This window comes from Ascaphus truei, chromosome 5 (assembly GCF_040206685.1).
Source record: "Ascaphus truei isolate aAscTru1 chromosome 5, aAscTru1.hap1, whole genome shotgun sequence".
In the NCBI taxonomy this organism is placed as follows: Eukaryota; Metazoa; Chordata; class Amphibia; order Anura; family Ascaphidae; genus Ascaphus; species Ascaphus truei.
Window position 1 is genome coordinate 103,451,181 of NC_134487.1, and position 24,235 is coordinate 103,475,415.

General features: G+C 50.5%; 1 protein-coding gene across 3 annotated transcripts in view; it reads left to right on the forward strand.

Annotated features, from left to right (window-relative positions):
* CCDC38 (coiled-coil domain containing 38) overlaps positions 1 to 24,235 on the forward strand; it is a 77,072-nt gene that overhangs the window by 20,903 nt on the left and 31,934 nt on the right. For all 3 annotated transcript variants that reach the window (XM_075600388.1, XM_075600387.1, XM_075600386.1), the window contains exons 5-8: positions 1 to 55; positions 16,983 to 17,146; positions 17,235 to 17,315; positions 20,235 to 20,416. The exon at positions 1 to 55 is cut by the window's left edge and continues 13 nt beyond it. In XM_075600388.1, the coding sequence (XP_075456503.1) occupies positions 1 to 55; positions 16,983 to 17,146; positions 17,235 to 17,315; positions 20,235 to 20,416 (482 nt within the window). The remainder of the gene's footprint in view (positions 56 to 16,982; positions 17,147 to 17,234; positions 17,316 to 20,234; positions 20,417 to 24,235) is intronic.

Genomic DNA, 24,235 nt, shown 5'->3' on the forward strand with positions numbered 1-24,235 from the left:
AAAGGAGACATTGAATGATTACATATCTCAGAAGAGGGAAATGTTTCTGGCTCAGGTATTTTATCATGTTGTGTGCAGCACAGGATAGTGTTGATTGTTGAGAACTATGTACAACTAGTTATTTTCCTAAGTACCTGCTGATTTCAATGAGATGAGAGCCAGAAGTAGTTTAGGCCAGTTCATGTTAGATGAGCAAATAAGCACATCTAGAATAAAAGGAGCTTTCACCTCAAATGTAGTTTTTTTCCCCTTTATAATCAGAACTTGGGGCGCATAAACCACAATCATTTTAACGCCGACTCCAATGACTGATTTCCAGCATTGCCAACCTGACTGACTCCATGTCATCATGCGACGTTAGTACAGTCAACGTTATCCCAATGGTCTTCCAACAATCCCGCCTTTCCTTCTCTATGGAATATTTGGATTCTAACTGGACTTAGATCGCATGACGTCACAGAGCTTGCTTTCCTAGAAGAGGAAAAAACAAAAGAGAGGCAAATATTTGAGGAATTAAAGGACTTTTCGAGCTAAAAAATAGGGCAGTTAATCTGTGAAGGGGCTGCATTCCTCCAGCTCAGATAATAAAAAAAAATAGGGTAAGGGTGATTCTGCTCAAAGAAAATCTTATATAAAAAGGATTTTGGACACATTTAATGAGCAATATCTCTTAGGACCAAAGACATTGACATGTAGAAGGGTTAAGTCTCGGGGATATACGGTAGGCCTTATTCACCAAAACATGTGAAGGAAAAAACTTTTTTCCTTGCCTAGGCTTCAGAACTGAGAGGAACCTTTCCTCTGCCAAGAAAGCTGAAGGCCTTGTGACTGGATATACACACATCTGCACCGTATTGCAGCAGACTCCCCCGGGAAGCTTTCACGCATTGCCACTCGTTATCTCCGATTTTTGTTGAACTTACAGGCCCGGTAAACGAAAGAAATGAAACGTAACGCAAGCCAGGTTTCAAATCCTTTGTCTCAATTTATTACTCATAGGGTAATGACTTTTATACCAGAAAAAGAAGATATTGATTAGAGACGTAACATAGGCGTAACATAGGCGTGACCTGGGTGTGTCTTGGGCGTAGCTTTGATTAGAGGCGTGATTTAGGGGCAGGACATATTAGTGGCATTATTTTGGGACGTGTTTCTCCCAATACAGGCAATGTCTGAATACATAGCTTATTCATTGTCTGTTATCAAAAGAGACCTTGAATCTCTAGCAACTAAGTTATACGATTTTGCCTCTTTCATAGAACCAGTCTATTATAATATTAACTAAAAGAGCAGGAAACTGATAATACAACAAGTATCTTAGCAATATCCTGAGCAGGAAGAAAGGAAATGTAATTTGGCAGAAACTGAGTGCATTAGGAATTATATTTCAGCAAAAGGCTGACTACAGAATCTTAACTAGTTATGATCAGACAAAATGGATGCTTAACACAAGTGCAGATTCTGGCCGGACCTACTGGTCCTAACAATTCCCTCCTTTTTGTTCTCTAAAAGAACAAATACCCTTACTTGGTACTCCTCTCTATGACTAGAGCCTTGTAGTGACCAATAGAGTCATATCTACTATATATTTCTGAAAGGACTGTATGTTTGTCTGCATGGCCTGTGTCCCTAGTGGAAATGTCATTGGTCCCTTGGGCTGCCCGCCCCCGCACCTCTCATTGGCCTGAGGCGGAGTGACGAGACACACACACACACACACACACACACACACACACACACTGCTCATCTCCCGGTTTCTTACCCGCCGGTCCCGGAGGCTCCGCCTCTCCCCGTGTCTCCCTGTTTTCCGCGCTTCCTCCCCCCCCCCCCCCGGCGCCGCTACAGTCAGCAGGGGAGCGAGCGCCCGGGACACCCCCCACGGCTCTCAAGCACGCGCCGCGCGCCCCCGCGCTCTCCTCCTCCCCGGGATGCCATGCGCGCACCTCCTCCTCTCCCCGTGTCAGGTCCCCCCCGGTGCCGGTGCTCCGCTCCCCCCCTCCCCAGTGCTCCACTCCCCCCCTCCCCGGTGCTCCACTCCCCCCCTCCCCGGTGCTCCACTCCCCCCCTCCCCGGTGCTCCACTCCCCCCCTCCCCGGTGCTCCACTCCCCACTCACCTCCCTCCTGCTCCACTCACCTCCGCTCCTGCTCCACTCACCTCCGCTCCACTCACCTCCGCTCCACTCACCTCCGCTCCTGATCCACTCACCTCCGCTCCACTCACCTCCGCTCCCACTCACCTCCGCTCCCGCTCCACTCCCCCCCCCCGGCGCGGGGACAGGCAGTGGACGGGCAGCCTGCCGATGCCACGCGGCACCTAAGATGGCGGCGCCCGGAAGGACACCCTTCCTCCCTCGCGGAGTAACTAAGATGGCGGCGGCTGCCAGGAGAGGTGACGTGTGTGTGTGTGTGTGTGACACTGTGTGTCTGTGTGTGGGACACTGTGTGTGTGTGTGACACTGTGTGTGTGTGTGTGTGTGTGTGTGTGTGTGTGTGTGTGTGTGTGTGTGTGTGTGTGTGTGTGTGTGTGTGTGACACTGTGTGTGTGTCTGTAGGGTGGGGACCGGAGCTACACATGGGGGGGGGGATACAGGGGGAGTGGAGAGGAGGGAACAATAAATTTAAAGCAAACCAACCACCCTCTTATCCACTGTCCCCCCCCTCCTGTCCACTCTCACCCCCCCCTCCTGTCCACTCTCACACCCCCCTCCTGTCCACTGTCACCCCCCCCCTCCTGTCCACTGTCACCCCCCCTCCTGTCCACTGTCACCCCCCCTCCTGTCCACTGTCCCCCCCTGTCCACTGTCCCCCCCCCTGTCCACTGTCCCCCCCCCTGTCCACTGTCCCCCCCTGTCCACTGTCACCCCCCCGTTCACTCTTCCCCCCCACCTGTCCACTCTTCCCCCCCCGTCCACTCTTCCCCCCGTCCACTCTTCCCCCCCCGTCCACTCTCCCCCCCATCCACTCTTTCCCCCCCCTGTCCACTCTCCCCCCCCTGTCCACTCTCACCCCCCTGTCCACTCTCCGACCCCTCCTGTCCACTGTCACCCCCCCCTCCTGTCCACTGTCACCCCCCCTCCTGTCCACTGTCACCCCCCCTACTGTCCACTGTCACCCCCCTTCCTGTCCACTGTCACCCCCCTCCTGTCCACTGTCACCCCCCCTCCTGTCCACTGTCACCCCCACCTCCTGTCCACTGTCACCCCCCTCCTGTCCACTGTCACCCCCACCTCCTGTCCACTGTCACCCCCACTCCTGTCCACTGTCACCCCCCCTTCTGTCCACTGTCATCCCCCCCCTCCCCACTGTCCCCCCCTCCTGTCCACTGTCATCCCCCCCCTCCCCACTGTCCCCCCCTCCTGTCCACTGTCGTCCATCCCCTCCTGTCCACTGTCGTCCGGCCCCTCCTGTCCACTGTCGTCCGGCCCCTCCTGTCCACTGTCGTCCGTCCCCTGCTGTCCACTGTCGTCCAGCCCCTCCTGTCCACTGTCGTCCGTCCCCTCCTGTCCACTGTCGTCCGTCCCCTCCTGTCCACTGTCGTCCGTCCCCTCTCCCGCCTGAAACACACCTCGGCGCCCTTAACATGCCGGCGGGGGAGCAGAGCAGTGGCGGCCGCAGCGGGGCTGACTGTCCTCACTCCCCCCCCCTCCCCGTACCTCCCTGTCGCCTCCCCAAAGGTTCCTCTCCGCGTGAGGTGGGGGGGATGCCTAACCGCTATCTTCATGCCGCCTGAGGTGTGGGGGATGCCGGGATGCTAACTATTTGCATGCCGCTGCCACGTGAGGTATGGGGGGTGCGGGGGGGATGCGGGGGGGATGCCGGCCTGCCCTCTAGCTTCATGCCTCACCCACTCACTAACTCACCCACTCACTAACTCACTCACCCACCCAGTCACTAACTCACCCACCCACCCAGTCACTAACTCACCCACCCACAGTCACCAACTCACCCACTAACTCACTCAAGTGTCATTAACTCAAGTCACTAACTCACTCACCCACCCACCCAGTCACTAGCTGAGACCCCGCTCACTAACTCACTTACCCGCCCTCACTAACTCACCCGCCCGCTCACAAACTCACCCACCCAATCACTAACTGACTAACTCACCCGCCCAGTCACTAACTCACCCAGTCACTAACTCACCCACCCACAGAGAGAGGGCAATGGGGAGCAGAGATAGGGGGAGCGGGACCATTCAATCCCGGGCAACGCCGGGTATATCAGCTAGTATATATATATATATATGTATATATATATATATATATATATATATATATATATACAAAAGAAACACACAGCGCAAATCTAAACAGTTTGTTCCTGTGGAAGATGATTTACACACCACTATAAAGAGCCAATATTAAAAATGGGGTACATACCCTGGTTCACCTCTAACCCTACACACTGCAGCTAGTTTAGGTCTGCGGCTCCACAATCGCCGCCTTGGAGATCTGTAGAAGCGTGACCTAAGCGCAAGATATGACAGGGAAGAGAGAAAACACAAAAGGGGATCATAGGGCAGTATATCTATAAATGCATAAATATTTAGATGGTAAGATATGCGCTTACACTGATCAGATAAGTAAGAGCCTGTAATCCTCTCAGGGACTCACGAACGTAGCTGTAAAGGGCTTATCTGCAAACTGCTGGGTCTTCTAGATTTCTTCTTCACAGGCAATCAGCTGCAGCTACTCCAGGTGCTCCTTGTCTTAGGCACTCACGTCTCACTATGGATGAATCTCACAAGAGGGGGGGGGGAAGGGGGAGGTGGGGAGGAAATAATGGAAGGGAACAAAATATGTGTAAAACCTTTTAATCTAAAAAAGACTTGTTAAAATATAGGTGATCAACTCACATTTTGTGAGAAAATAACAGGCAGTAGAGAGTGTTTAGCGAGTCTCTCACACTCGTGTTAGAATCGCCGGTTACCAGTCCTCTCTGCAGTCTATGTGTCTTCCGTGCCACGTGATCGGCCGTGGTGTATGACGCTGCGTGTGACGCGGCCCGGCTCTCGCGATATTACACAGTCTGTCAGTGCAGGGGATCAATGCCGGAACTCCTCGTGAGTGTCTCACACAGGCTTCTCGGCGTGTCTCTCTCTCTGCTGCTAGTCCAAGCTGGCCCTATGCGTTTCTCCCAGCGGGCTTCGTCAGGGGCTTCGTCAGGGGCTGCTAATCCCCTCCTGTCCACTGTCCCCCGTCCCCTCCTGTCCACTGTCCCCCGTCCCCTCCTGTCCACTGTCCCCCGTCCCCTCCTGTCCACTGTCGTCCGTCCCCTCCTGTCCACTGTCGTCCGTCCCCTCCTGTCCACTGTCGTCCGGCCCCTCCTGTCCACTGTCGTCCGGCCCCTCCTGTCCACTGTCGTCCGTCCCCTGCTGTCCACTGTCGTCCAGCCTCTCCTGTCCACTGTCGTCCGTCCCCTCCTGTCCACTGTCGTCCGTCCCCTCCTGTCCACTGTCGTCCGTCCCTCTCCCGCCTGAAACACACCTCGGCGCGCCCTTAACATGCCGGCGGGGGAGCAGAGCAGTGGCGGCCGCAGCGGGGCTGACTGTCCTCACTCCCCCCCCCCCTCCCCGTACCTCCCTGTCGCCTCCCCAAAGGTTCCTCTCCGCGTGAGGTGGGGGGGATGCCTAACCGCTATCTTCATGCCGCCTGAGGTGTGGGGGATGCCGGGACGCTAACTATTTGCATGCCGCTGCCACGTGAGGTATGGGGGGTGCGGGGGGGATGCCGGCCTGCCCTCTAGCTTCATGCCTCACCCACTCACTAACTCACCCAGTCACTAACTCACTCACCCACCCAGTCACTAACTCACCCACCCACCCAGTCACTAACTCACCCACCCACAGAGTCACCAACTCACCCACTAACTCACTCAAGTGTCACTAACTCAAGTGTCACTAACTCACTCACCCACCCACCCAGTCACTAGCTGAGACCCCGCTCACTAACTCACTTACCCGCCCTCACTAACTCACCCGCCCGCTCACAAACTCACCCACCCAATCACTAACTGACTAACTCACCCGCCCAGTCACTAACTCACCCAGTCACTAACTCACCCACCCACAGAGAGAGGGCTAGGGGGAGCGGGACCATTCAATCCCGGGCAACGCCGGGTATATCAGCTAGTATATATATATGTGTATATATATATATATATATATATATATATATATATCATTAAATATTTCTATAGATTAGACAAATGGCTTACGTCTCAATATGTCACATAATTTAAAGGTCAGCTATTTGTGAGAATTGGTGGGGGCTAATTTCTGCTAAGAGCGACTGCACAAACATTCTTCTTGCACGCATCTTTCATACTGCATTTACTCAGAATGGCAAAACGGACCAAGATGGCAGCAATGGTCAAAATGGCTGACGTGATGCTTTCCTTGTGGTTGACTCACGGCCCTTGGTGTCCTCCCACCTTCCTCATTAACAGTCTTCTCAGTCCCCCCATATCCTTAAGAGACAGTCTATTTAAAGAGTATGTGACAAAATAAGGGGGGGGGGGAGTGGATGGACTGGGCGCTTCCCAAGTGATAATAGATAAGTGTAATAAGTGAAACACAAATAATACACAAATACACCTTACACCAAAAAAGTGAATTACAAATATAATGTGTAAAATAGCAGCTCAACTTCCTCTGATGGGACAGTTCCAAGTCCCAGGATATGGAATTTTCTTTGCTTGGAGTTGAGGAGGAGCGCAGGGAAAAACGTGGTATATAAAAAATGAAGAAAATATATATATAGTGCAGATGGCAAATCACTGCTAGTGTTATGTATACAACAATAGGAATCGAGCTCACAAAAGTCGCTGTTAATTACTGCATGTCAGAGATCCTTCTCTCTCTGACTGGAGCCCTTTAGAACTCAGAAATCAGGATATCCCTCAGTGGGTGGATAAGGTATGTAAATGAAAAAAACCCACAATAGTGCATACTGTTTGAGTATATCCTCCTGACGAAGCAGTGTGCGAAACGCGTAGAGTTTACTGAGGGAACCTGCACACTGAAGGACTGGCAAATCCATTGCTGACATCAGACCCATTTTGGCTTCCCGCCCTCACCTGTGACGCGAAAGCAGAAGTGACGCGACGGCAGTGACTGATGCGGAAGTACACGGTGAGGTGCAAGTGAAGCACTGGGAAGCAGCTCCACACTATACCATCCTTCTATCGGCGGTTCTCTCCACTATCCGTTTAATATATGGAAAATGTGAGTTTCCTTAAACATTTGTGCTGAATACACTATCTATAGTTCAAACAGTATGCACTATTGTGTGCAGGTTCCCTCAGTAAATCTGCCATCTGCACTATATATATATTTTCTTCTTTTTTTATATACCACGTTTTTCCCTGCGCTCCTCCTCAACTCCAAGCAAAGAAAAGTCTATTTAAAGAACAGAACAGTTAACCATTTCATAGTCCTGCTGGACCAAGATGTCCAAGTTGTGCATAACTTCATTCCTTTCCTTTCCGGCCATTATATCAGCCCAGTTGATTTCTTCTTTGGTCTCTTCTTCTGGGGGACTGACGACATCATCACCGCAGAGAGGCATAGCGTCGGTGGGGGTTGCAACGCACTTCTGGATCAGAGTTTTGCTGCACTTAACACATAGAGAGCAATGAGTAGGACAAACACACATACAAAAACATTCGCTAGCTTCGCTCAAAGCAAATCAATCCAACCACCAAGTCCCAATGGTTCCTGAATCCTGGATAAATACACAACATTGCGCTTTAACTAGGGTGCATACATGCCCCTCCCTTTGAGGTTAAAATATAATCTAGAGCTATTCTATTCTGCAGAGCCATTAATTTAAACTAAACCTATTCTTGGTTAAGTGAGTAAATGTCTGTGGTTGTATGATTGAGGATATCCCTTTAAACCTGTCATACAGTAACCCAACTTCTACATTTGGGAATAAGTTCCCTGAAACTTATTCTTCCCATAGGCTACTTTTTAGCACTTGTGTATTGGGTATCTCCCTTTTGTTTCTAACTCTACCTGTGAGCTATTAACATAATCATGTGTTTGACTGATAAAACATTCTCCCACCGGGATATCATTCTGCAGGGAGATTCTATTAACCTATAAATCCAAACAAAATTAACAGAGTTAAACAAATAATACCTTAAACTATTTTGTCATTCTTATGGGACGCCACTTACACAAACATAATGAAGCATACATTGTAACTGAAAAATAATAAAAACCTGTAAAAATAAAAAGTTCAAAGTTCGTGTGTTGAGGACTTTTTTTGCCTATGACCTTTCTCCCTTGATGATTAGTGGTCAGAGAGTATTGTGTCCATCAAAACACTAATTTGCAGGCGCTATGTCTTTGTCTTTATTAACTGTTTGTGCCTACACTGGCACTATTTTGACGTGCGTGATGTGTATCCATGATGATAAGCAAATTTTTTACTGCAATGCTGGTGATGAGTAGTATTTAAATGGCCTTTTCATCTGGGATGAAGAGCATGCTTGCGTAGAAAATGCTTGACCATTAACCCGTCTCGCGTAGGTGCACTTTCAGCTTTAACCTGTGCCTAGAAAGACTCAAAAATATATATTAGTTGCATGCAATACTTATTAATTGTTTTATTACCAATAACATGGTCCTTAATTCGTTCCTTTGAACTATTGATGGTCAGAACTCATCCCATAAGTGTCTCATAGGGAGAAAATTTATACCTAGAAATAAATTATTGTATTAATGTGGTTACTACTATTATTAGCAACTGCATATAAACAGAGATATCCCCTATTAACGCTCCTCAAATTTTAAACTAAGCAACCAATGTGGACTTGACTGTGCTACAATCCAAGTTCCTAAAACTTGGTACCTCAGCCTGTGCCAAACCAATTGCTTCCATAATCAACTCTATCCTGTCTGCAGGCCATATCCCTAAGACCTGGAAAACTGCCAGAGTTGTCCCAATCTTCAAAAATGGGGACAAAAACACTGTCTCAAACTACAGATCAATCTCTCTTCTCCCAATACAGACTTGCTCTCATTCATACCTAACTGCCATCTGCCATTTTCTCTTATGCAAATGGTGTCAACCTTTTAGTCATTTAATACTAACTAACCTTAAAACGCGCCCCACAAATCAAGTATCCCAACAGCCTGCACTCATGGCTATTGTCCCACACCCACAGTCACTCCTGGCTTTCACTTTCCACTGTAAATATTCTGCTAAAAATGTGAAATGCCCTGTATATAATGTATACCCTGTTCACTTATGCAACTGCACTTGCAATTATATATCCCCTGTCCTTTAACTCTATGGCCAAAAACGAATAAATGGTTACAAAATTATAAAGTTGGCAGATATGATATATCCATCAACATAGGGACGGCTTGCTACCTGCTTTGCTGTGACATCTGCAAAGGTATTATTTCCTAATGAGAGCCTGTCAGCCCTGTTAGTATGGGCAGCAACCTTTATTGCTGCAATAGCCCTTGGAGTTAACATTGCTTCAAATAAATTCTGAACCTGCTGTGCATTGTGTATTATTTACAACATATCAAGTTCTGGATCCTCTATAGGGATCTCAGAGAGTCCTTCAATAACCTATGTATCTCCCCTCTTTTGTTCATATATCTTTATACTATATTAGTGAAAGCACTGTATGCCTGCCTGCCTGCCTGCCTGCCTGCCTGGATGTCCGGTGTCCCTAGGGGAAATCTCATTGGTCCCTTGGCCCGCCCCCGCACACCTCTCATTGGCCTGAGGCGGAGTGACGGGCCAAAGGACACACAGGGACACACACACACACACAGGGACACACACACGGACGGGGACACACACACACAATCCCCTCCCGGTGCCCCTCACTCTCCCCCGTCAGCTGGACCGCACCTCAACTTCCACACCCCCCCCCCCCCACCCTCCCTGTGCCCGAACTTACCCGGAGTCCCGTGTACACACACACACACACACATTCCCACCCCCCCCCCCAAGCTCACACACACCTCACCCCCCCCCCAAGCTCATCCCCCCCCAAGCTCACACCACCCCCACCCCCCCAAGCTCACACCCCGGCGCCGCTACAGTCAGCGGGGGAGCGGAGCGAGCGCCCGGGACACACGCGGGGGAGCGGACACAACACGCGGCCTCCTGCCTCACATCCACGTGGGAGCGGCCGGATCAGTGAGGCAGCGGCCGGATCAGTGAGGCAGCAGCAGGATGAGTGAGGCAGCGGCCGGATGAGTGAGGCAGCGGCAGGATGAGTGAGGCAGCGGCCGGATCAGTGACGCAGTGGCAGGATGAGTGAGGCAGCGGCAGGACGGGTGAGCTCCCCCCCCCTCCACATGCTACGTGCTGCTCTTGCCCCTCCGCTCCCGGTTCCCCCCTGTCGCCGCGTGACAGGCCGCGGGACGTGAGATGGGAGGGGGGATGCCCCTCCGGTCCCGGCTCCCCCCTGTCACCGCGTGACAGGCCGCGGGACGTGAGATGGGAGGGGGGATGCCCCTCCGGTCCCGGCTCCCCCCTGTCGCCGCGGGACGTGAGATGGGAGGGGGGATGCCCCTCCGCTCCCGGCTCCCCCCTGTCACCGCGTGACAGGCCGCGGGACGTGAGATGGGAGGGGGGATGCCCATCCGCTCCCGGCTCCCCCCTGTCACCGCGTGACAGGCCGCGGGACATGAGATGGGAGGGGGGATGCCCCTCCGGTCCCCGCTTCACCTTCTCCCCACCGTTGTCCCCGCTGCCTGCGCAGGAGGAGGGGGGGGGGGAGGACCGGGTGTTGGTGCTGGTGTGTGTAATTGTGTGAGACTGTGTGTGAGTGTCTGTGACTGTGTGTAAGTGTGTTTAAGTGTCTGTGACTGTGTGAAACTGTGAGCAATGACCACTGTGTGTGTGCAGTGTGAGCAGTGTGTGTGCAGTGTGCAGTGTGTGTCAGTGTGAGCAGTGTGTGTGCAGTGTGTGCAGTGTGAGCAATGAGCACTGTGTGTGCACTGTGTGCACTGTGAGCAATGAGCAGTGTGTCAGTGTTTGCAGTGTGACCAATGAGCAGTGTGTGTGCAGTATGCAGTGTGTGTCAGTCTGAGCAGTGTGAGCAGTGTGTCAGTGTGAGCAATGAGCTGTATATGTGTGTGTGTGCAGTGTGACCATTGAGCAGTGTGTGTGCAGTATGCAGTGTTTGTCAGTGTGTGCAGTGTGAGCTGTGTGTCAGTGTGAGCAATGAGCTGTGTATGTGTGTGTGTGCAGTGTGAGCAGTGAGCAGTGTGTGTGCAGTGTGCAGTGTGTGTCAGTGTGACCAGTGTGTGTGCAGTGTGTGTCACTGTGAGCTGTTTGTGCGCAGTGTGCTTCAGTGCGACCAATGAGCAGTGTGTGTGCAGTGTGCAGTGTGTGTGTGCAGTGTGCAGTGTGAACAATGAGCAGTGTGTGTCACTGTGAGCACGGTTCACATCCCGGGCAACGCCGGGTCTCTCAGCTAGTTATCTATATAATTATGTGAACAAAAATACAAAAATAGTTATGAAAACAGGTTGCTTGATATATAGCAAAATTAAACTGGTAAATAGATTTGTATGTGTAGCAACTATAAAAATATATAACTGCTTGGGTTAAAAGAAAAGCCTGCAGTAGGTCTTTCAACAACTGTGGCATTAACAATAGGGAACCTGTAAATATAAGAAAAATCCTGAAATCCTGAACAAGAGATTTCCTTTTAAAATAGACAAATAATATTGAACTCTTTCGCTGTCTTATACATATTAACTGCTTGATTAATCCCTCGCTCAGGGGATTGTAACATTTTAAAATGAAGCTTTCCACGCTGTCCTAAAATTGCATTTTGTATGGGCTTTCAAAAATTAAATAACGGGAATATTTCAAATTACTTATAAACACCAAGTCTATGCCAACAAGAGCATGCAACATTCTTCCACTCATTCCCCTGAATGCCTTCTGAAAGAAATCTCATATTCCTGCAAACTTCCATCAATACAAATTTATGCTATCCAGTTTCAACTCTGCTCTCTCTTAAACTAAACAAAATCTCTTCAAACATGCAACAGTTATACCATGACTAAAGATTCTGGCCTGACCTACTGGTCCTAACAACATGACACTTGTAAGTATTTTAAAACATATTTTATAAAGTTAATTTGTAAACATGGTGAGCTGAGACTGCGGTTGATTTGCTCTGGCTGCTCCCGTTTGTGTGATGTCACTGTGGGTTTATCAAGCGATTACACACAGGCAAAACGCTCCCCGCTGTCCCTCAGCCTTTCCTTCTTTGACTCTCTCATACAGACTGGGTGGGGTAAGGGTAGAGGAAACACTTGACTGACAAACACTCCCCCGTTCAGAGACCCCCAAAAAGAAAAAGGGTTTGTACTTAAAGAAGTAGTTCCCCCTGCTTGTTTTGTATTAACCCCCTTATTTACTAGGATGGAAACCAGTGGATTTCAGCGGCTGGAACATGCATTTTTCAGCTCCTGGGATCCTTTGGTTCTCAAAATTCTTTCCAGTAAAAGTGACGTGTTCCAGTCCCCTTGAGAGGAAATAAAATAAGCGTTTACAACTGGTGCGTCACGCGGGCCAATAAAAAGCAGCCACATCGTACCTTGCAGCTTCCTACTGGTCTGCGTGACACTGGTGATTTAGAAACCAGGAAGTGCAAGTGGTACCTTTACGGGTAGGTATCTCAGAAACGTGGGGTCACTGGAGCTGAAAATAGCACGGTTCAGCTCTGGCGACCCTCCTGGTTCTCATATTGTAATAATTAAAAGCTGAGTCTAATAGGGGGGACTGCTGCTTTAATTTCCAAAGAGACTAAAGAAGCCAAATCTTTGCTTTAAGAATAGTCACATTTGTTTAAGGGAGCCAATTTTCATTACAAAAGGTGTTTTTTTTTGTTTGGCTATCAGGATTTGCATCTCTAAGGCCAGGTCCCCGCTGGCTACTGCAGCACCCGCTGTGGCGGATGCTGCAGGGACAAGATCCATCCCACAATGGGACCAGGCCCGCTGCGAGGGGGGGCCGCCGCACTGCATCGACAGAAACTCCTGCTCTCAAGAAAATTGAGAGCAGGAGTCGCGATGGAGCGCTAGGCCACGCCCCCCAGCGGTTCAGCCAATGAGGGCGAACTCGCTGGGTGACATAACGGCCGCGCCCCTGTCACTCCCCCATCACCCCCCCCTGTCTTTGCCCCTGCAGTTCCCTGCAGACCGGGGGACTCGGCTGCACACGCCGCCTGCCTCGCAAGCGCGCGTGCAGCGCAGGAAGCGGGGCCGCAGCCTAAGGCCTAAGGCTAAGGCCCCGCTCCCAGAGTCAGCGCGCCCGCACTGCATACAGGCGGCGCACTGACATACACAGACCGCGATATGCGGTCTGTAGGGAGCGGGAGCCGGAGCGGGAGGTGGGCGGGAATGGGAGGTTTGACAGGGAGGGGGGGCGTGGCTTGAGCGGAGGGACCCGCTACTCTCCCCCCCCTCCCTCCACGGCTCGGGCTGGAGCTGCTGATTTAAGGTAAGCAACACACACACGCAGGCACACACACACACACACACGCAGGCACACACACACACACACGCAGGCACTCATACACACACGTGCACACACACGTGCACACACACGTGCACACACACGTGCACACACACAGGCACACACACACAGACAGAGGCAGGCACGCACGCACTCAGGCACACACATACACACACACAGACAGGCACGCACGCACTCAGACACACACACAGACAGGCACTCACGCACTCAGGCACACTCATACACTCCTCCCCGCTCCCCGAAGCCTCTCCTCCTCCCGAAGCCTCCCCTCCCCATTGGCTCAAAGCCACACCACGTGACGCGTCAACGCTAGGAAACACCATTCTCTTGTGTCTCATAGCGGCTGACGCGCCACAGCGTGTAGTGCGTTGTGCCGCCAGGGGGGACCGGGACAGGCTCGGTGGGGATTCCCCTGCTGGTGGGGAACTCGCGACATGGCCGCCCGCGCCAATGAGCGCAGCGGGACCGAGGCCTAACTGTCACAGGAGACCAATGCTTTTAACACCAAAATACCCGGATCCTTTGAGCAAAGCAAGAGATAAAATAAATTGAAATTTATTTACAGAGTGAACATACACAACTTGATTTACAATTACAACGAAAAATACACTTACTGTTTCACTTACGCTGTTAAGTCTGGTTACAGGATGGATCTTTCACTGCATGACAAATCTTGTTACATGATGGAACTGCTTCCCCATGGACTGCAGGGTTTTTATGCACTAAACAGGCCTATACTTAACCCATGCAGCCAATCTACTCCGTGGGAATAATGCCTTCCCCCTATCACGGAGTTGCCACTACTTTTCAAACCTGGCAGAGGGGTTTCTCAGTCTGCTCTGGGCATGTGCCAACTTTGCACCTTGGCCGCTTAGCATATGAGGCCCGTCCCCTCTACCTGGCGCCGCTCAGTCTGCCATTTGCCAGGGTGGCTTTGAAATTATCTTCTTTGCTAACAAAAGGTTTAACACCTTCATATCCTGGATCGCCTTTGAAGCTTGGCGTAGCCACTCTGTCTCTGGCGTGTTAGATGAAAATCCCCATATGCCTAACATGTTGGTACAATTAAAATAGGGGGACATTAATTCATCCATTTTTTATATAACTCTATAAAAATTGCGCGACATGATAGTTTCTTTACCCGAACAGTGCTCACAGCAAATCTCATGGTACTAGGAGCTTCCTAGCGAAAGTTAGCAAAATGCCGCCTGCTATGCTGCTCGGTTTTAAAACCATTTTCCTTTCACACGCTTACACAAAAACACTGCCACAGTTATACACATAATCTTAAAAATGACTTTACTCTGAACCCCCCTATGGTTCTGGGGTTCGCGAGCATATACCGGGGGACCTGAATATAATTCATTCCCCTGTCCGGTCTTACTTTTCTGGTCTGTGCTGAAGCAGAGAAATGTCCGCTGCTTAACACTCCTGGAATAATAAGACACACATATACAGTTTTACCACAAGACACAGTGTTTCTGCCATGATTGGGTTGCAGAGCTGACAATCACAATTCCCCAATATGGCTCAGGGGCACCCAGCCGGGCCAAATACCTTTATTTACTGGCCTGGGTACCCCTTCACCTTCACACTAACCCCTTCAGCATGAAAAGGGCCTACAACTTATTGAATTGAAATATTTTTAGATCATAAATTGCAGGTGCATAGTTTTTGAACAACAGGTTTGATATATGGCTGAATCTTAGAACGTTGCATCTCTAGCACATTTGGTAAGAAGGACCATTTTTTTTTGTTGCATAAACTTAATGGAAAAAAAATTATGTTTTTTTTTTTATTTTCCTTTATTTCAAATAAAAATACCTCAGGAGATTTATCTGAAACGTACGCTCGGCCCTGGAGTGTATTTAGGGTTGCCAGGTGGGTTCTTCCAAAATACTGAAGACAATGGTGAAAGGCAGGGCTGCAGACATATTTCTCGGGCCCAGGACTAGAGTTACGTCCGGATACCCAAATCCCCCCCCCCACCCGTGTCGGCGATATTGCGAGCCCCCACCCCTCATTTCACACCTCACAAGCCCTCTCTATTTACCCCCCCTCCCTCTTCCCTTGTATTTCTCTCCCCTCCGTCTCACTTCCTCTTCCTCGCTCACCCCCTCCCGCCTCGCATGTATTTATCTCCCTTGCGTCTCACTCTTACTCCCTCTTTTCCTCCCTCACCCCCTCTCTCCTCTCACTCGCCCCCACCTTCCATCAATTACCCCACTCCACTCAATCCCACCCCACAAAATACATACCAAAAAGCCCCTACCCCCAATACATAAAAAAAGACCCCACCCAGCCCCCAAAACATATTAAAAGACCCCTACCACCCCCCAATACATATTAAAAAGACTCCCACTCCCCCAAATACATATTAAAAATCCCCCCACTCCACCCCAATACATATTAAAAATACCCCCACTCCCCCCCAATACATATAAAAGAAAACCACTAACCCCCCAATACATATAAAAAGACCCCCAACCCCCCCCCCCAATACATATAAAATGACCCCCACTCCCTCCCATTACATATATAAAAAAATTGACTTACCTTGTGGATGGTCTCAGGCTGGACCCGGTGGCTGCGGGGGGCTCAGAGGCTTGCGCTGCAAGTTTGCCCCAACCTCTGGCCAGGCCCCGGCTCTCCATCAGCTGCAGGCCTCTTCCTCACTCTGTGTCCCATGCCGAGCTTCCAAAGTCAGCATGCATCGGAAGCTGAGACCCAGCTTACTTCTGGCGCGCTGACGTCAGAGAGGCGCCGCCAGCGTCGGAAGCTCGGCGTTGGACACAGAGGGACGAAGAGGCCTGCAGCTGATGGAAAGCCGGGGCTGCGATCAGCAGCTGGGCCTGGCCAGAGGTCAGAGCCAACTTGCAGTTCCTGCCTCTGGGCCCCACGCAACCACCGGGCCCGGAACAGTTGTCCTGGCTGTCCCCCCCAGTTGGTGGCCCTGGTGAAAGGTGCGACAGGCTAGAGAAAGTCAGTGGCTTTTCTGTGTAGGGAGGCCCCCACAGCATTTTCCTATGAAATAGAATATGAAATGGTGCAAATTGGCGCATACCTGCAGTCATATAGGCCCATGGCAAGCAATACTGATCTTAATGCTCCTCTCACACAAATTCCAAGATTGTTGCACCCCTCTTAATCATCTCTCACCCACCTCCCCCCTCTCTCACTCACCTCCCCCCTCTCTCATCCCTCTGGATCAATAAGTAAGTATAGATATAGAATAAAGTATCTGTTGTCTAAATTTAGCATAGGTTGAACTTGATGGACGTACGTCTTTTTTCAACCTCATCTACTATGTAACTATGTAACTATGTAATATCCATAAGATACAGGGATCGACGTTTTGGTCCTAGTGTTGACCTTTGTCAAGACGTGTATATTATATACTAAAATAAGTTGGATACTCTACAACTATATAACTGTTACTGTTGTCTTAGTATTCCATAGATGTAAAACAAGATGTAATAAGGCAACTGAAGACAACTGTATTAAAGGAAGAGAATAAAATCAGTGTTGCTGAGAATAAACTTAAAGATGACACAATAGTCTTTGAAGAATTTCTCAAAGAAAATGATAGAATTTCAGCGGATGCTTTGAAAATGTAAGATCCCGTAATTGTTTCAGATTTTTTGTGACACATTTAAAACGCACATATATATTTTTTCTAATGCATGTGTGTGAATTTTTAGTGCGGATCAAGAAACAAAATCCAAGCAAGAAATACATGCTGAAATACGGAGGGCCACTGGTGAAATGATGGGCATTAAGAGGTGAGATTGGAATAATATCAATACAACGTACCAGGTATGGACAAGTGTACATATATATCATTAGGGTAGACTTCCCACACGGTAGAAGTGCCATGATTTGTGTGTTAAGAGTATAGCATGATGGGAGCGAGTGGCAGCAGCTCTTATTATTTGCAGAATAATATGTTCTTCGAATTATGTGTTCATTTGCATGTTATTTCCCAGAATCCCTAGCTGCAGTGGAAGCATTGCATGCTAGGAAATAATGGTGAAAAGCAGGGATGCAGACCTGTCAGAGACAAGTGGTATTTATATTCTCTGAATTAAGGAAGCTTTGAAGTATGAGAGGGGAAGAGACTGAGACTCTGTATAAAAAAAGCTGTGTGTGCTGAGCACGCGCATAGTAAGTGAAACTTCTTTGACTTTTGTCACAGAAATTGTATTTGTGTTGGTGATGTTTTAATTAAAAATCAAAATACAATTTCAGTTACAAAACGCAAATAAATTTGACTTAGAATGCGCGTGCTTGGCACACATCCCCTGTATTAGCTATTTGCACTAAGTGTGAATTCCTTGTGTGTATGTGTGTCAGTGTGTGTGTATGTCAGTCAGTCAGTGTGTGTGTGTGTATGTCAGTCAGTCAGTCAGTCAGTGTGTGTGTCAGTCAGTGTGTGTGTGTGTGTGTGTGTGTGTGTGTCAGTCAGTGTGTGTGTATGTGTGTCAGTCAGTGTGTATGTGTATTTGTGTCAGTGTGTATGTGTAAGTCAGTGTGTGTGTCAGTCAGTGTGGGTGGGTCAGAGTGTGCGGGGGTGTGTGGGTGAGTCAGTCAGTGTGCGGGGAGGGGTGGGTGAGTCAGTCAGCGTGCGGGGAGGGGTGGGTCAGTCAGTCAGTGTGTGGGGAGGTGTGGGTGAGTCAGTCAGTGTGCGGGGAGGGGTGGGTCAGTCAGTCAGTGTGCGGGGAGGTGTGGGTGGGTCAGTCAGTCAGTGTGCGGGGAGGTGTGGGTGGGTCAGTCAGTCAGTGTGCGGGGAGGTGTGGGTGGGTCAGTCAGTCAGTGCGCTTCAGTCAGTCAGTGTGCGGGGAGGTGTGGGTGGGTCAGTCAGTCAGTGTGCGGGGAGGTGTGGGTGGGTCAGTCAGTCAGTGTGCGGGGAAGTGTGGGTGGGTGGGTCAGTCAGTCAGTGTGCGGGGAGGTGTGGGTGGGTCAGTCAGACAGTGTGCGGGGAGGTGTGGGTGGGTCAGTCAGTCAGTGTGCGGGGAGGTGTGGGTGGGTGGGTCAGTCAGTCAGTGGGGGGGTGTGGGTCAGTCAGTGTGGGGGGGGTGTGGGTGGGTCAGTCAGTGTGGGGGGGGGGGGTGGGTCAGTCAGTGTGGGGGGGTGTGGGTGGGTCAGTCAGTGTGTGTGGGGGGTGTGTGTGGGTGAGTCAGTCAGTGTGTGTGGGGGGGGGTGTGGGTGGGTCAGTCAGTGTGTGTGGGGGGGGTGGGTGGGTCAGTCAGTGTGTGGGGGTGGGTGGGTCAGTCAGTGTGTGGGGGGGTCAGTCAGTGTGTGTGGGGGGGGGGGGGTCAGTCAGTGTGTGGGGGGGGGGGTTAGTCAGTGTGTGGGGGGGGGGGTCAGTCAGTGTGTGGGGGGGGGGTGGGTGGGTCAGTCAGTGTGTGTTGGGTCAGTCAGTGTGTGGGGAGGGGGTGGGTGGGTCAGTCAGTGTGTGGGGGGGGTGGGGGGGGGTCAGTCAGTGTGTGGGGGGGGTGGGGGGGGTCAGTCAGTGTGTGTGGGGGGGGTGGGTGGGGTCAGTCAGTGTGTGGGGGGGGGGTGGGGTCAGTCAGTGTGTGGGGGGGTGGGTGGGTGGGGTCAGTCAGTGTGTGGGGGGGGGGGGGTCAGTCAGTGTGTTTGGGGTCAGTCAGTGTGTGGGGGGGGGTGGGTGGGGTCAGTCAGTGTGTGGGGGGGGGGGGTCAGTCAGTGTGTGGGGGTGTGTGTCAGTGTGTGTGTGTGTCAGTCAGTGTGTGTGTATGTGAGTCAGTGTGTGTGTATGTGAGTCAGTATGTGTGTATGTGTCAGTGTGTATGTATGTGTGTGTGTGTCCTGCCCCCCTCTCTCCTGACTCTCCCCAGCACACTTGTCCTCCCCCCAGCACACTTGTCCTCCCCCCAGCACCCTTATCCTTTCCCTGCACCCAGACCCTTTCAGCAGTCCGCCCCCCGCCCCCCCCCCCCATTCCTACCAGATCGCGGCACAGAGGAGATGGAGGCAGTGTCGGCGGGGGGAGAGGGAGAAGCGCGTCATCGTCAGCTGGAGCCGACTCGGAGGCTTCTGATGGTGCTGTGGGGGACGTGGGGGACGCAGCGCACTCATCACCCCCCTCCTCCCCCCCCGTTACCGGAGCAGGAGCAGTTCTATGCCTCTGCCGGGGCATGCACCGGGAGGAGAGGCCGCAGGAGATCAGTGCCTGCATAGAGCCCCGGGGAGCAGTGTGGGCTTCAGTGTCCCTGTGAGGAGAGTCATGGCGTCTCGAGTGTCGCCATGACTACCGGGCATGCGCAGCATATCAATGGGCGGGGAACGGGCGGGGAACGGGAGGGGAATCAGCGGCGCCGTCACAACTGCGCATGCGCGGCAGGGCAGCGGCCGCTAGGAGCGGCGGCTATCGCCGCCGCATATGTCACGATGTGTGGGGGGGGGGGGGTCAGGGGGGGGGGGGAGCGATTAGGAGCCGCATCTGATTTGTGGAGCGGGTGTGATGTCAGTGTTGGGGTCGGGCTGAGCCAGAACACAGCCCGGCCTCAACTGCCAGCACTGACGTCACATCCGTTTAATTTCTGTCTCCACAATTCTTTTTTGCCCCATCACGAATGAGGTGCCACTAAGGAAGTTTCACTTCAAAAATAATATCCCACCTCAAGAAAAACCTATTTCATGTGTATAATCACTGATGTATTAACATTCCTACTGTGCAGTGACATCGCCAGATGTGAAGAGATAATAAAGGAGTTTGTGACGTATGAAGATTTCCTGAAGATGCTATCTGCACCAGAATGGCAGGAGGAGCAACAGCAGAAGAAACTAAGCGTGGAACAAGCTAAAAAAAAAAAACTAGCAGAAAGAAGAAACACATGGATTTTGCCACCAATAACAAAAAGTATATATTGTCATTTTTTCCCCTCAACTTTTTAATTTATTTGCAATTTTCAAATGGGGTACAGAAAACAAAATATGGATATTTAGGTACTCACATAGCAAGAACCACATCACATACAGTTTTTAACTACCGATCCATATTCAAATTTGAACAGTAATGATGGGATCAATCTTACAACAGACAGTAACAGCATTTAAATAAAAACAGACCAGGCACATAAATGGGGGAAGGGGAGGGGGGGGATGGGAGAGGGGGTGGAAGAGGGGAACCATTTTTTTGGTTCTGGTTTTTTTTCCCCCTGTATATTTTTTCGTTCCTATATCCTTTTATAGGGCACCTATTAATCTAGCCCTTTTGACCACTGGTCTTGCCCAAACCGTTAAAAGGGACAAGCTTTGCCAACCTAGATAAGGGCTAATTCTCTGTTATCTCCCTGCCCTCCTTCCCCAGCAAACCAAGGATCCTGAATCTGGAGTACTTGGTGCATTTCTTTCAGGAAGGCAGTGATTTTTTTCCAGAACAGAGATGTGCCATATCCTACGTTTTACCATAGCTAGAAAAGGAGCTACCTGCTTTTTGCAGGACGCCATGATACAGCATCTTGTGGCTTATATGATATGAGTGATCAGCTTGGCTGAGGCTCTCGGCATATCCTGAACTGGTCTGCCCAGGAGAGCAACCCAGGGGTCGGGTCTCAAATGAACATTTAGCAGCTGTTGATAAGTTGGAAAACTAGCATCCAGAGGGGGGATAGTTTTGGGCATCTCCACCAAATATGTGACATTGAACCGTTTTGGCCACAGCCTCTGAAACAAGTTGGTGAATGGGAGTTATATATCGCATGGAGCCTAACTGGCGTCATGTACCAGCGAAATAGTAATATGTAAGAGTTCTCCTTGACCACAGTGTATATCGAGCTTTTTGTCGCAGCTTCCCATATATCTGCCCAGTCCTCATCCTCTAGGACCTCCCCTAGCTCTTCCTTCAATTTCAGAATATAGACCTATTTGCTAGCTGCCCCTGCGCTAATTAGAATATAATATAGGGCGGATATCATACCATTCTCCAAAAATTGATTTTTATGTAGAGATTCAATGTAAGTGGGTGTAGAAGACTCCCCGTCCCTATAACATTGTGCGACAAAATGTTTTACCTGTAGGTAACGGAATATTTCTGAGGGGGGCAGGCTTCTTTTTTTTTGTAATTCTGGGAATAGAATTATCCCAGTACTGGAGAATAGGTCTCCCAGTCTAATAATACGGCAGCCCTCCAGGCCTGGAAGGCTCCCGTCGTTTTCCCTGGGTCAAAGTCCGGATTATCAAAGAGCGGGGTCATAGGGGAACAATCCTTTGTCAGTTTAAATTTAAATTTCAGTCAGTTCCAAAGTGTCAGTGAGTGTCTAATTACTGGGTGAGAAAGAGTGCTTGGCAGTCTGCTAATTTTGGTTAGCCATAGGAGAGTCTCGATATTTTTTGGTTTGGACTTAGTGTTCTCTATATCTACCCATCCTCTTGACTGTGTCTCAGAGTTCCATAGTAGAATCTGGCTCAGCTGGGAGGCTTGGTAATATCTTGGTAATAGTAAAGATTGGCGAGGGCTAGCCCACCCCTTTCCGTGGGTCTGTAGAGTACCTCTCTTGACCCTTGGGCATTTCTTATTCCATACAAACTTTGTGATGTGGGATTGGAGGTCCTCCATTTCCCTGGCTGGAATCTTTATGGGAAGAGTACGAAAAAAATACATTATACGTGGGAGGAGATTCATTTTAACAGATACTATTTTGCCAATCCATGAAATATTGTATTTCCCCCTGTAGTCCAAATCTTTCTTCAGGTTTTTAATTAATTTCGGGTGGTTAAACTTGTATAGAAATTAGTATGATCTTGTGATATTAATTCCAAGATAGGGAATGTAGTGAGTTTGCCATGAAAAGTCGAAATTATGTTTTAGGAGCTTGACCATGTCATTGGGAAAATTAACCGCTAGTGCCAGAGACTTGGTGTGGTTAATTTTAAAGCCCAACCTGACTCCAAACTCATCAAGAGATTGGTAAAGGTTTGGGAGAGAGATTAGAGGGCGAGGAATACGTCGTCCACAAATAGAGAGATTTTATAGTTTTACTTTCCCAATGGTCACACCTGAGATATTGGGGTTCAGTCTGATGGTGGCTGCCAGGGGCTCGATTTGAGCGTGTGAACAACAAGGGAGATAGGGGACAATCCTGTCTTGTACCATTGGTTATTTGGTTTTTATTGGAGATGAGGCAGGCACATCTAACTCTAGCTGATAGGTATTGGTAGAAGCACCGCTTGTAGGAATCGACCTGCGAAATCCATGTGTTTTAGTACAGAAAAGAGGAAGTCCCAGTCAAATCTATCAAAGGCCTTTTTGGCGTCTAGAGATAGGCATAGGAGTGGCGTGCCCACTGTGTTTGCTGAGTCAGATCTACAATACGACGTACATTATCTGTGGCTTGTCTAGTGGGAATAAAGCCCACCTGGTCGTGGTGCACTAGATATGACATGTACTCATTCAACCGCTTGGCCAGTATTTTGGAGAATAACTTCAAATCTGTGTTTATGAGGGGAACAATTTGTGACGTTTTTGTCCTGATCCTCCTGCAACTCGCGGTGTTCTGCTAAATGGTCTTTCCTAGAGGCCATATCATGCACTAAAGAATCCTGAACCTCCCCAATTTCCGTGACCATGGCCTTTAAGTCAGTTGTGCGCTCCTCCACGTGAGCAGACTTATAGCAGAGGTATAGTTGCAGCTCCTCTCAGTAAGTTAGCTCTGTGAAACTGAGGTGGGTCAGCCTGCGTCCGGCTCTTCCCCCAATAGTACAGTCTGTTGCGATTGGCTCCCACTCTGCCCCCTCCCTTTGGTGGAATTTAGAGTAGAGGCACAAAGGAACAGGGTGTGACTTCGCTCCAGGCTGAGCCAGTCACAGTGAATTGGACGCGGCTTTGGTGCCGAGCTCTTGCAACTCCTTTTGCAGAAAAAGGGCTTACAACTTTTGCAGGCAACCCCATGCGGTCCCGTTTCTGTCGGGAACCGCCCTTTTAGGTTGCACAGTCCATACGGTGCAGTTCCTAGGCAGGGCCGCCAACAGGGTAGGTCTGCCGGGGGTTGGAGTCCCGGGCCCAGTGACACAGGGTGTCCGGCCGCCCTGCGGTCACTGCCGGACCCGTGTCAGGAAAATAAATAAATAAAGTGTCTGTTAAAAAATGGCCACTCCACCTGCAGTGGGCGGCCAGGCCCTAACCCGCGCTCTCCCTGTGTTCCCAGCCACGCTCCTCAGCCCCCCCCCACCGTCTCCAGGAGTCCCTACCGGCATCCATTCCGCTCCCCCAGCCAGGCCCTACCGCCCGGCATCCTTCCCTATCCCTCAGTCCTAGACCCTATGGATCCTTTCCCCTTCCCGTCTGCAGTAGGGGCCCGGGTGGCCAGGCCTTAACCCACACTTTCCCCGTGTCCCCAGCCATGCTCCCAAGGCCCCCCCCACCATCCCCAGCCCCCCCCACCATCCCCAGGCTCCTCCCACCGTCCCCAGGCCCTTACCGGTATCTCCTTGGCTCCCCCAGCCAGGCCCTACCACACGGCATCCTTCTACTAGGATCCTTTCTACTCCTCTTCCCCCCCCCCCACACCCTCCCTAACCATCATCTGCGGCTCCAGTTCCGGGTGGGCCCACGTGACCCGGCCCTGCACCCAGCGACCTCCCCAGCCAGGTGGCTCCTCAGACCCTTCACCGGTTGCCTGACCCCGCAGCCACCAGTCCCGACCATCCCCAAGGTATGTCTACTTTTTTTTATATATGT